This window comes from Acinonyx jubatus, chromosome B2 (genome assembly GCF_027475565.1).
Source record: "Acinonyx jubatus isolate Ajub_Pintada_27869175 chromosome B2, VMU_Ajub_asm_v1.0, whole genome shotgun sequence".
In the NCBI taxonomy this organism is placed as follows: domain Eukaryota; kingdom Metazoa; phylum Chordata; class Mammalia; order Carnivora; family Felidae; genus Acinonyx; species Acinonyx jubatus.
This window is the reverse complement of record NC_069385.1, coordinates 146,096,394-146,108,170: the sequence shown is the minus strand read 5'-3', so window position 1 is coordinate 146,108,170 and position 11,777 is coordinate 146,096,394. Positions and strand designations below refer to the sequence as shown.

Genomic DNA, 11,777 nt, shown 5'->3' with positions numbered 1-11,777 from the left:
AACCTAAATGGAAATGGGGCCTGGGAGGTGACAATCACAAAGGTGAGTGATAGAGTTGTTGACAATATCACCTGTCACAATACACAGTGAATGTGATGGTAAGAGACCTGTCTGGTGTTCAGAATTTTCCCCTAAGAGAGAATGCTGGGTTTTAAATTTGCCACAATCCTCTGTGAGGGTAGTCAGCGGACTGAAAATTTAGAAAAGTTGGATTTTATCTTAATCATGAGAAATATATGCGGTGCAATAATGGAAATAATATGTTAGTGTGGATATAATTGGGATCTGGATTTCTTGCTTGACCTGTAACGGATCTGACATTGATGACTCCTTAGCAGAAGACACGCATATTAGGTGATATGCCCACCGTTTGGTGAATCTTTGGAGACTCACGTTCAGAGCTGGTTGAATTGCATTAAGGTCAGACCATGTGTGAAGGAGACCGCTCCCGATCCTTGCTTGCTTGGGGCAACACAGGGGAAAGCGTTCAGCTCACTGAACTACAGATGTCCTCAGGTCCTCAAGTGGGAATCCACAGGGCTTCCCCTCTGGGGGAGTGGTATTTTCTTTTCTTTTTTCAATGTGTATTTATTTTTGAGAGACAGAGAACAAGCAGGGAAGGGGCAGAGAGGGAACGAGAGAGAGAGAGAGAGAGAGAGAGAGAGAGAGAGAGAGAGAGAAATCCCAAGCAGGCTCCACACCGCCATCCCAGAGCCCGATGTGGGGCTCGAACTCACGAACTGGGAAAGCGTGACCTGGGCCCAAACCAAGAGTTGGACGCTTAACCGATTGAGCCACCCAGGCACCTCTGAAAGAGGGGTGTCTAAAGATCACCCAAGGTTTTTATTTTTATTTTTCCAATTACTAGGCCCTACAATTCACAATTTCCCCAATATTTCCTCCTCCTGGAAAAGTACTGTTAAAATTTCAAGAGGTGGCTTCACTCACCGACACCCGTAGTCAGTTACCTCTTCAGCGGCCGATACGGGGTCACCACCCACACAGAGGCTGAGGGGAGGCAGCGACTGGCACCCTGGCCTTTCTGTAAGCAGCTAGACCCTCCTGGGACGATAGCCCTTGCGCCCTCGGTGAGCCCACTGCCGTCAGGCCTGCGGGTGAGTCTTGGCTACACAGAACCACGCTGCCGCGGCCGGGCAGCTGCACTCCCTGGCGGTTTCTTTCCTGTTTCTGTCTCGGTTCCACTTGTTGGGATAAAGAAAGGAAGGTTGCAGATGCCGCTTTCAGCAATCAACAGACTTATTTATTAGGTCAAGACCACGGGCGACACCCACGCTGGAAACTGGAAGAACACAACGGAAGTAGAAGGGGCGAGCCCAGATACACCTGCGGCCCGTTGGCGTGACAAGCCCCGAGTATATGGGAAAGCGCAGACACAAGCAGGTGCGGTCAGTCCAGCTGTGTCGAGCGCGATGACACAGCCTCCGGGGACCCCGGGGACAACGGCACGCAGGAAAGCTGGGGGGGGGGGGGGGGAGAGTGACCGGTGGCGGGGCGTGGGCATGAGCTGCTTGGCGAGCGGATGGAAGGGGGGTTTGAGGGGGCTAAACCAGATGTTGGGATGAGGGCTGAGGGGCCCCGAGGCCGACACCGGCTGCTAAAGAGGGGACATCACTGACCAGGGTTTCTAGAAAGGCTCTGAGACGGAGAGATTCTAAGTCAAAAGGAGGAAGAGAGCTGGAAAGTTGTGGGGCCCAGCAAGTGAGGCTGGAATGACTCCAGGTGAGGGGGAAACAGGAGGCCGCAGAGAGGAAAGCAGGATCCGCGTCGTGGCGACGCACACGGCTTGGGTTTTGTCTCCCATTTTCTCCCGGGGTCAGATCTTCTGTCCGGGCCCCAGCCCTGCTCCCTTCATCCCTTCTCCACGCCCCACACCATTTTTTTCAGATCCCGCAGGAGTAGGGCCAGTTCCCTTTACTCTGTAGGACATGTCTTAGAAAATCTGAGAGACAGGCCGTAAAACTCTAGGAGCAGGCCAGGTATTTGTCATTGGCCTAGGTTCCCCTCCCTTTCCTCCACTGCGATGTCCCCCCAGGTTCCGTTATGGGACTTCAGCCTCGAATTTTCCCTTCCCAGAACCTTTTGGGTTTCCCGCTTGTGTAAAAGCTGTTCCTCTACTCATCCCTCTTCTGGACACTGAGATGTTTCTGTCATAACCACATGCCAACCTAACCCCATCTCGATAGCCGAGCTGTCCCTCCCTATAGGATGTCGCCTGGGGCGAGGGGCAGGAGGACACTGGAAACAGCTTCAGAGTCACGCGCCTGCCCCGGGTACCAGTACAGAAACAGATGAGGAAGGCCCTACACCCCACGCTCTCTAACAGCAGCCACATAACCTTCCCAAGACCAACTGATCCCTACCCAACAGGAAGAAACAGGGGCTGGGTGAGGTCGGGGGCTGGCGACTCAGAGAGGACTGAGGGGAGGGCTTAGCATAAAGGAAAACGGTTTAGCTGGGAGATTTCTTAAGGTGCCTCTTGGCTGGGCTGGGTAGGGATTAGCTTAGAGTGGAGGGTATCCGTATCCCCAGAGGCAGAGTCCTCCCCCATAGGGGACAGCGGGATCTCCTTAGCAAAGTCCTTGGCATCGACAACTACTGTGACTCTCTCAGGCCCATCAGTGGGTGGGCAGATGGTCAAGGGCTTTTTACCACAAGACCACAGGCAGAAGAAAGGCCGAAGGGGACCAGAGAAGGAGGCATTGGAGAAAGTATAGATATGGGCTCCGTTGGCCATATTGTAGAAGGAGACGTCTCCTGATTCATAGTCCAGGAAAATCCCAACCCGGCGGGGGGGCCCTGCCAATGGGAGAGGGGTCCGCTGTGGGGTGAGGGCCCAGTACCCATTCCCATACAACTCCACAGCCCAGAACCCATTCTGAGGAGTCATGGGGTCAAACCCTTTCTTCACCACATTCTCCCTACACACCCCGACCGCCCAGTCGGCCCTGTCTCCCACCTCCACCTCCCAGAAATGTCGCCCTGACGTGAAGGTCTCACGACCCAACACACAAGGCCAGGAGTCAAATCTCTCTGGTTTCTCGGGCAGTTTCTGGCGTGAATCTTCCAGCCGGACAGATTTTGAATCCTCGTACAAAAAGAGGTGGGGATGGGCGGTGTCTGGATCCAGAGTCACGTCAACTAGAGACGGAGAGAGAGCTGGTCTGAGCATCAGTGAGCAATAGAGGTGACAAGACATAGTCTTTCTTCTCAAAAAAAAAAAAATTATATATATATATATATATACACATATATATATACATATGTATATGTATATATATATGTGTACATATACGTATGTATATATGTGTGTGTGTATACATATACGTATGTATATATGTGTGTGTGTATACATATACGTATGTATATATGTGTGTGTGTGTGTATATATATATATATATATATATATATATATATAGGGGCGCCTGGGTGGCTCAGTCGGTTGGACGGCTGAGTACAGCTCAGGTCATGATCTCACAGTCTGTGAGTTCGAGCCTCACGTCGGGCTCTGTCCTGAGGGCTCAGAGCCCAGAGCCTGTTTCCGATTCTGTGTCTCCCTCTCTCTCTGCCCCTTTCCTGCTTGCTCTCTGTCTCTCTCTGTCTCTCAAAAATAATAAACAATAAAAAAATTAAAAATATCTATTTATCTATCTATCTATCTATCTAGACTGTTCTAGACTTTGGTAGGTCTCCTCATGAGGAGAGGTGCTTGGCCTATTCTGCTGTCTCTATTTTCCTCTTCCGTCAAAAGCCACAAGGTGATGTGTGAGTTGACTGTCCCCAGGGCCTCAGGGGCGCCTGTTACAGGGCTTGTCTTCGAAACATCTTCCAAGGGCCCTCTCTGTGCCTCGAGGAAAATGTGAGACCCGTTTACATCATCTTTCCCCTATCTATCTTCATCACGAAACTGTTAGTGTTTTTATGTCCAAGTATTATAGGACTTTGAATCCCTGGGTGATAGAGCCTCAGAGCCCTTGAGAAGCTCAGTCACTCACCTGCATGCAGGGTGGCCTTTTTCTGTTCTGCAATGAAAGAGAACGAGATGGTCATTGACGGGTTTCTAATAAGAGAGGGGACACCTTGTCGGTGAACTAACGACAAGAAGAGAGAACTTACTGAGCTCTTCCAGGAGTTTCTCTGGAAAACAAACAGAAATACCTTAATGACAAAGGAATAAATGGTTCATCTCTACCTGATTACTGAAGCTTTATCAATAAATGAGGAACAAGGATTATGGTTTATTTATTTATTTTATGTTTCTAAGAAATGTGCAGGAAGTTCCTACTGGCTTGGGATCAGATCTTTAATCTTTACTGGGAAACCGAGTTAGAAGTGAGGAGAGAGTCTGAGGGTGGGTAGTGAGTGCACATCAGGTCTAATATCTCCGTTTGCATTGGTTTTGACTCCTTCTGCACCCCAGACCTTCACAGTGGGGATCAGCGGCTTCAGGTGCCTTATAACGACCCCCCATCTTGACTTCCAGAATTCTAGACCCAAATATCTTCTGAAAGGACTTGGGTCCACCCCCACTCGTAAGCACTCCTGACAAGCGGCCTGTGACTCACCTTTAGAGCTGAATTCATCCTTTCTCTGTCGGGCTCTTTCCCTGTATAGTCTCCAAGTGCCAAATACGGACCCAATTGTAAGAAGTCCCAGGACCATCAAGATGACAGCCCCTGCCACCATCCAGGGAGTCAGCCGTGGGAAGAAGGGAGCTGAAACGAAATCCCCAAGAAGGACATTTGTCGTGCGGCTCTGAGCAAGTCTGCCTCTGCTCCCGATTGCAAAGGGGGCTGCAAGAGAGGACGACCTAGACCTCCCCCGTTCCTCCCACGGCAAAAATGAGTCCCTCCAGTGCTGCTCTAAGCTTTTCAGAAAAATTTTGATCTCAGGTAGGGGAGGGCAGTGAAAGAGAGGAAGGAGCAGGATGGGAGCCAAGGGGATGCAGGAAGTAAATAAGGAAGGGGACATGTCACCTCTGTGTGCCACAGAAAGGGACTCAATGACCGAAGAATAAGGAAAGGTCCTTGCCTGAGCCAGAGATGGTTGGGGTGGGGGGAAGGGTGATGAGAAGATGTGCTTTCCTGAGGGCCCTTGAAACCTAGACAGAGCTCTAGCATGGGAGGGGGGAGGCCAAGGGGCAAGGGTGGAAATGGGTTTTCCTGTTACTCAAGGAGAGAATGCTCTGGATTAGGAAGGCCCCCAAGGACAGATCTTCTGTATCTAAGATATATCTCCTAAAATGGAAAATCTGGGATTTCAATGAGATCCAGGGAGGGTTGATGTGTTCAGAATCCCTATTCTTCTGATGACGTTGGTGGGGCTCCCTCACGTCGGGGATCAGGAGCTTAGGTGGGGAGAAAGTAGACAACTGTGTCATGAGGGCATGGCTTGGGCAGGTGCCCTAGGTGACGTGGCCCTAAAACTGTCACATAGGAACCCAACGCTGATTTCACTGACCTGGTATGGAGATCTCTACTTCCTTCTCCTGGCCCAGAAGGAGGTTCTGGAAATGGCAGGATATATTCTTCATGGAGGTGTCCCTGATGATCACGGAAGCCACCACAGTGAACAGGCCTTCTTCATCAGGATTCCTAGACTCTGATGTGGATGGAAACCTCTCTCCCTCGGAAGTTCTCCACTGCACCTGGGGCTCTGGGTACCATCCTACGGAGGTACACTCCAGCCGGATCTCTCCACTTTCTTGAACTTCCATATGGATTTGAGGATCAGAGCCCAGAGCTACGGAGAGAGAAGCTGGCCTCACTCCTTTAGTGGACACCCTTCTGGGAACCTTATAACCATAGGGTTACACAGTCTGAGAAAGAAAGGCACACGGAGACTAGGAATGAGAGGGATTCATGTTCTGTTTCATGACACGAGGAAACCACGAGGAAACTGAGGCGTCAGTAAAAGGAACCTTATCAGAGAGGGATGCCATATTGGGATTTAGTGTTTGAAATGTAAGCAGGAGTGTGATGGACAGACATAGGAACATAGTCAGCAGGAACAGCAAGACCAAAGGCTTAGAGGCAGGTTAGGGAGCTCCAGAGATGGGAGAGGGCTTTGTGGTTGGATGTGAGAAGACTTTGAGGAGGAGAACCAGGAGTGGGTATTTAACAGAGAAGATGTGAACAGAGAAGAAGTGTCCCTGAGGAGAAGGGGGATTGGAGGTTCCCTGCATTAAGATTGTAGCTGACAATTTAAGTTTCCTTTCCGTGTGATACTGATTCAGGAATTTTCTTAAATGGTTTCAACCTCCTTGCCCCAGTGTCCTAACATATATCAACATAAAGCTGTTCTTACCCTTTCTGTTTTCAGCCTAATTATATTCTTACAATTCTACAGAGTATAGAAAAACACCAAGCTGCAGAGGAGAGTCCTTAAACACCTGTCCACAGCTCTTAGTTTAAATCCACGTTTCGATTTGTGTGTATATGTGAAAATGCGTATTCTTTTCATGAAAAGGGCTGCCTGCCACCTTGAGGAGAGTCTCAAAGATGTCTATCACTTTAAAAGAGTAACAATAACAGTTTCATGTATACGCTGTCTCACTTTATTTCATTCTTGCCAAATCTTGTTTGACAGATGCATTGCCCAGTTTTATAGCAGGAAATAAGGCTCGGAAAGAGATTAGTTTGATGGCATTCCAAGTAAGCGGGAAAGTCAGACCTCAACGCATACTTTCCTCCTGAATGCTTACCATTCTCCTTAGTTTGAAGTTTGGCTTGAAGCAGAGAAGGGAAACAAAACCCAAAAACTTTTCTAGGTGGATCGACAATGTTAGCGAGCAGCCACCTCTAGGATCCTGGGAAGCCCGTCCCTAGGCACGAATCCACGCGGCAGCCTCAGGTTGCAACGGAAACGCGCGGCACAGCGTCCCTCACCGGAGTGGTGACAAGCAGACACAACCTGAATGTTGGGGCCTGGGGCTGGATCGAGCATATTCTGGCGCGCTAACTAGAGAGGATGTGGTGTAGCCTCGCAATCACAACATGGGGCCATCTCTCCAACGCCTTCCCGCTGACCTCCCACCCTCGGCCCGCCAGCCTTTTCCGCCCTAGAAGGGATTTCTCGGGACGACGAACGCGGTGGCTTCCAAAGCAAGGGAGCCGCGGGAAAACGGACGCCGCCCGGAAGTCACCGGAGAGGGTCGAACCCGCGCACTCACCGGCCACCTTCAGGTGCACGCTGGCCTCCCCGTAGCGTCCGTCCTGCCGGAAGAGGCACCGGTACTCGCCGTCGTCCGAGGCCCGGACCCGGTGTATGCGCACGGCGACGCGCCCGGCCGCGATGTCGCCGTCCAGCAGCGTGGCCCTGCCGCGGTACTCGGCCGTCTGCTCGGCCTCCTGCTCGCGGCCGTCCCGGCGCACCAGCACCGCGGCCGCCACCTTCCCGCGGAACCACCGCAGCTCCATGCGCTCGGCGCTCACGCTCGGGGACAGGCGGCAGGGCAGCTCGGCGTCGTCCCCCAGCGCGGCCAGGACGGGCTCCGCGGGGCCAATCACGTCGAAGGGGGCTGCGCAAACCGGGCGTGCGGGGGGGGGGGGGTGCTGAGGACTCACACGGACGGAGGGCCGTCTGCTCCACCCGGATCCCGGTCGAGGTCGGGGCGGGGAACCCCAGGGGGCCAGAGACGGAGCGCGGGGGGGGGGGGGGGGGACCTACCCGAATCGGGCCTGGACAGCTGGAAGAAAGTGAGGACGAGCAGGCACGCGGGGAGGCAGGAGTTTGGAAAAACTGCCATGTCCAACCTTCCTGGGGCAGCAGGTCACCGGGTGTCCTGCGGGCGTCAGAACTTGCGCCTGGGACATGCAGGCCGGGCGATGGATCTTTCGACGCCCTTCTCCGGCCTCCTCCCCACAGCTCTTTCCACGCGGATCCGCCCGCTCGCCCCCTCCCACCGCAGACTCCCGGTGCCAGCGCACACCGCCCCGTGTGGCCGAGCAGGTACACAGCCGAATAGGCCCTAAACCCCTAAAAGAATCCTAGGAGAAGGGAATTGGGAGGCATGGTACCCATTAATGGGTTGCGTACCAATGTACCGCTGCTCTAAAAAGCCTCCCCCCCCAATACAGTAATTTGGTATTTGTTTCAGGAATGATAATAAAGATGAAGCGATGGAGGCAGAGATGGAAACCAGGGGACTGAACCTGAGGAGAGAAGAGGAAAGTCGGGGAAAGGGAGGGGAGCTGGAGAGTAAAGGGCAGGGGGTAGAGGGCCTAGGACCCGGGAAAGAGCCAGAGGGAGAGAAAGTGCTCTCTCGGGGGGGGGGGGGGGGGGGGCGGGAGGGGGGGGGACCAGAGCGGGCACAGCACTGACCTCTGATCTTGGAGGAAGAGGCACCCAGGAGCCTGGTTAGCAAGTGACCAAGCTGGCTGTGGCCCCAGGAGCCAAAGTTAAAGGCGGGGAAGAAGGAAGCGGGAAAGCGATCTCAGGAAAGCCTGCCCCCAGCTCCCAGGCCTTGGCTCTGGGGGGTGGGGTGGGGAGGGGAAGTTTTCCAGAGAGAGGAAGGGTCCCAGTCTTCAGCTCAAAGACCAGGATACAGAAGGATGGGCTGGACTAAATAAAAGGGGATAGGGCAAAAAGGGAGGGTCAAGACAACACTAAAATGAAATGGAAGGCGTTGGGCTGGTGAATTTTCCCCCTCAAGCCTCACTTCTTTTATCCTGAAGTTGGGGAGGCACTGGGAGCATTAAATGAGATTAAGCCTGTCAAGTGATGGTAAGGACTGAGAAGAGGGGAAGTTGTTACTCTGTTGTTTATGTGGGCTGAAAGTTCGAGGGTAGACTGGGAATGCACGTGTGTGATTCAGTTTTCGCTGCCTCAAAGTTGCCTTCCTGCAAGCAATTCGGCCTGCAATTCCTTATTTTGGGGTTAAACCTCTTATTGTCATGAAAAAAAAAATTAAAAACATGGGAAAACATTTTTTTAGTTATTTTTTTTAAGATTTTATTTTTAAGTAATCTCTGCACCCAATGTGGGACTCAAACTTACAACCCCAAGATCAAGGCTCTCCTGCTCCACTGACTGAGCCAGCCAGGCACCTCTGGAAAACACTTTTACAAAGCAGAAATCACTCATAATGTCACCAACCAATGACAGCCTCTGTTCACATTGTGGCAGAATTGATGAAGCTTTTACATAATCAGAAACATTATTTATACTTACATAATATCATATTGTAGGTTCCTGTAATTCCCAAGATTGTGGGACATCTTAGTGGCTTTTTTTTTAATCTACTATAACTAGTGCACTTTATAAATACATAAATCTTTGTCCACATCTTTGATACTTCCTGACAAACTTTCTGATAAATTCCCAGAAAGATAGTCATCGGGTTTAGGAGTTGAATTCTGAGCATATTGCCAAAGTTAAACCTATCACACTGTTAATGGGAATGAGCCTCTCACCTAATTCCTGCCAACACTGAGAACAATTATTCCCTAGTCATCACTAATGGGATGGGTGAAATAGATCAAATTATTATCTTACTAGACATTTATAGGACAGCGAGGCTGATCACTTTTCATATTAACTATTTAATATACTCTGGAAGAGATTTTTCCAGGCATATTGCCCCCCCCAGACATTCTGATGCTGTTTCCTATTCTTCCATATGAATTTTTTATAAATTAAAGCTGTCAATCCTGTATTAATATTTGTGGCTCATATCCTTCACCACCCCAGTTTGTACTTTGCCTTTATTTCAGGTTATGATTAAGACCAACAAAAGAGGGGCACCTGGGTGGCTCGGTGGGTTGAGCCTCTGACTTTGGCTGAGGTCATGATCTCAGGGTTCATGAGCCAGACCCGACCCTCAGACCCTCATCGGGCTTGAAGCTGTGAGTGCGGAGCCCGCTTCCAATCCTTTGTCCCCGGCCTCTCTGCCCCTCCCCCACCTACAGGCTATCTCAAAAATAAACATTAAAAAAGAAAAAAAATGACCAACAAAAAATAATTGCTCCGGTTGACTTACAAGACTGCTAGAATGGCTTTTACCAAATGGAAATCTGATCATGTCACTTCTTGCTTCAAAACCCCTACATGTCTCCTTAGTGGCCCCAGCACCAAATTCAGACACTTAATCTGGTCAAGAAAATGTAGGATCTAGTTGTCTCCCTGATTCCTTCCTCTCGGCCTCTTCTCCCTCCCCTCCGATGGCCTATCCACCTCTCGAAGAATTTGGAAGATGGGGTAACCTCAGCCCACAGCACCTTTCCAGGCCTCCAGGTTCCGGTGCTGTCTCCCCGCTTCCTACAGCATCTGCAGGACAAAGTCCTGCTCCTCCCTCAGAAGCTCATTTAAGGGCAACTTCTTCCAGAAGCAAGCAGGTGCACCCTCTCTTCTAGAGCTGCTCCTTCGTTCCCTGGGCCGGACCTCACTGTGGTCCCAGCCGAGCACCCTAACCAGAGGGGCTTCAGGAAGGAGCTCCCAGCGCTGCCCAACTCAAGTGAGAAAGTCTTGGGTCTTACCCATAAGTTTGGGGTAAATCACATCATTTTACTTCACTATATACGAGATTTGTTTAAATATGACTCTGGATAACCTAGGCCCCCTCCAAGCAAAACCGAGTCTCCAGGACATGGGCCTGGTTTATCCTGTGACACAGAAAACTTCCTGGTCCTCTCTGCTGGCACACAGCTGACCTGAGTCCTACTTTGACAGGCACGTGTGTTTAGTTTTGTCTTTTGTTTCCAAGTCTACCTTCCTCTCCTAAACTGAGCTCCCCTTCAAGTTCTTACTCTCTGACTTCTCATCAGCACAAAAGCCAACATAGAATCTGCAGCTGAAATCAAACTAACTGGCCGTTGCCCTTCCTCGTTTGAAATGCTCCTGTCGCATTCTCAACTCCCCTTTGTGTTTAACTTCTGAAAAATGTCATCTGTAATGGGTTTGCTCTCCTCAACACGCTATGACTAGACTCCTGACGCCTGCTCCACGTTGTCAAAAAAATCTCACAGGGAATTTTGGGGGGGAAAGAAAAAAAGAAGAGCTTTTTCCTGCACCCAAGGGAGCTACACGGAACAAGGAAGGGGCCGGGGAGATAGAAAGCAAGGGTATCTAGAACTCAAGCTATGTGGCAGCCCCAGTTTTGACGGGGTAACATCTGAGTCACTTCTACATAAAGGAACACCTTGGGTCATCCCAGGCAGGATGTCTGAGTCAAGGCTCACTCCGGGAACAGAGATGCTAGGCGCCCCTGTCTCTCCAGGCTCGCGTTATTTGTGAGATGCCTGAACCATGCGGGGCTGCTATGGGGAAGGCCCTGCCACGCCCAGGGCCACTGGAGACCCGAGACAGAATTTTCCCTCTGAGATGCGAAGATCGTTTGGGCCGAGGCATGTGACCCGCTCCCTATGGAGTGAATCTCATGGCCAAAGGTCAGGACTTATCTCTTCGGCCCTTTCCCACCACTGCTCAGATTTCCCAGTGTCCTAGACTAGTCAGAGCCAGGGATTACTCTCATCCTCGTTCTACGTGACCTTCACCAGCACTTGACTGAGGCAACCACTTGCCCCTTCTGTCTCTTTTTTAAGTTTATTTATTTATTGTCTTAAGTAAGCTCTACATCCAGCATGGAACTCAAACTCCCAGCCCCGGGATTAAGAGTCGCATGCTCTTCCCACTGAGCCAGCCAGGTGTCCTGCTTCTCTTTCTAAAACTAGTTTATTTTTCATTTTTTAGAGGAGCAAGTGAGCGGGCGAGAGGGGCAGGGAGAGAATCTCGAGCAGGCCCCATGCTCAGCACGCAGCCTG

At 51.0% G+C, this 11,777-nt stretch overlaps 1 protein-coding gene across 3 annotated transcripts; it reads right to left on the bottom strand.

Annotated features, from left to right (window-relative positions):
- Nucleotides 1-1,235: 1,235 nt before the first annotated feature.
- Nucleotides 1,236-9,835, bottom strand: BTN1A1 (butyrophilin subfamily 1 member A1). Of its 3 annotated transcripts, XM_015086414.3 has the most exons (8): nt 8,341-9,835; nt 7,687-7,823; nt 7,190-7,537; nt 5,479-5,760; nt 4,584-4,733; nt 4,135-4,155; nt 4,014-4,040; nt 1,236-3,159 (listed from the first exon to the last, which is right to left on the bottom strand). In XM_015086414.3, the coding sequence occupies exons 2-8, from the start codon at nt 7,763-7,765 to the stop codon at nt 2,486-2,488; spliced, it is 1,581 nt and encodes a 526-aa protein (XP_014941900.3). In that variant the 5' UTR covers nt 7,766-7,823; nt 8,341-9,835; the 3' UTR covers nt 1,236-2,485. The 3 variants fall into 3 exon arrangements, with proteins under 3 accessions (XP_014941900.3, XP_053079205.1, XP_026895894.2); XM_053223230.1 differs by lacking the exon at nt 8,341-9,835 and having other exon boundaries at nt 7,687-8,316; XM_027040093.2 differs by lacking the exons at nt 4,135-4,155; nt 8,341-9,835 and having other exon boundaries at nt 7,687-8,317.
- Nucleotides 9,836-11,777: the final 1,942 nt, after the last annotated feature.

Coding starts and splice junctions, on each gene's coding strand:
- BTN1A1 (XM_015086414.3), bottom strand. CDS start 7,765: ATGGCAGTTTTTCCAAACTCCTGCCTCCCCGCGTGCCTGCTCGTCCTC. Junction 5,761..7,189: donor CGTGCACCTGAAGGTGGCCG/GTGAGTGCGCGG, acceptor CTCTCTCCGTAG/CTCTGGGCTCTGATCCTCAA. Junction 4,156..4,583: donor GGATGAATTCAGCTCTAAAG/GTGAGTCACAGG, acceptor TTTGTTTTCCAG/AGAAACTCCTGGAAGAGCTC.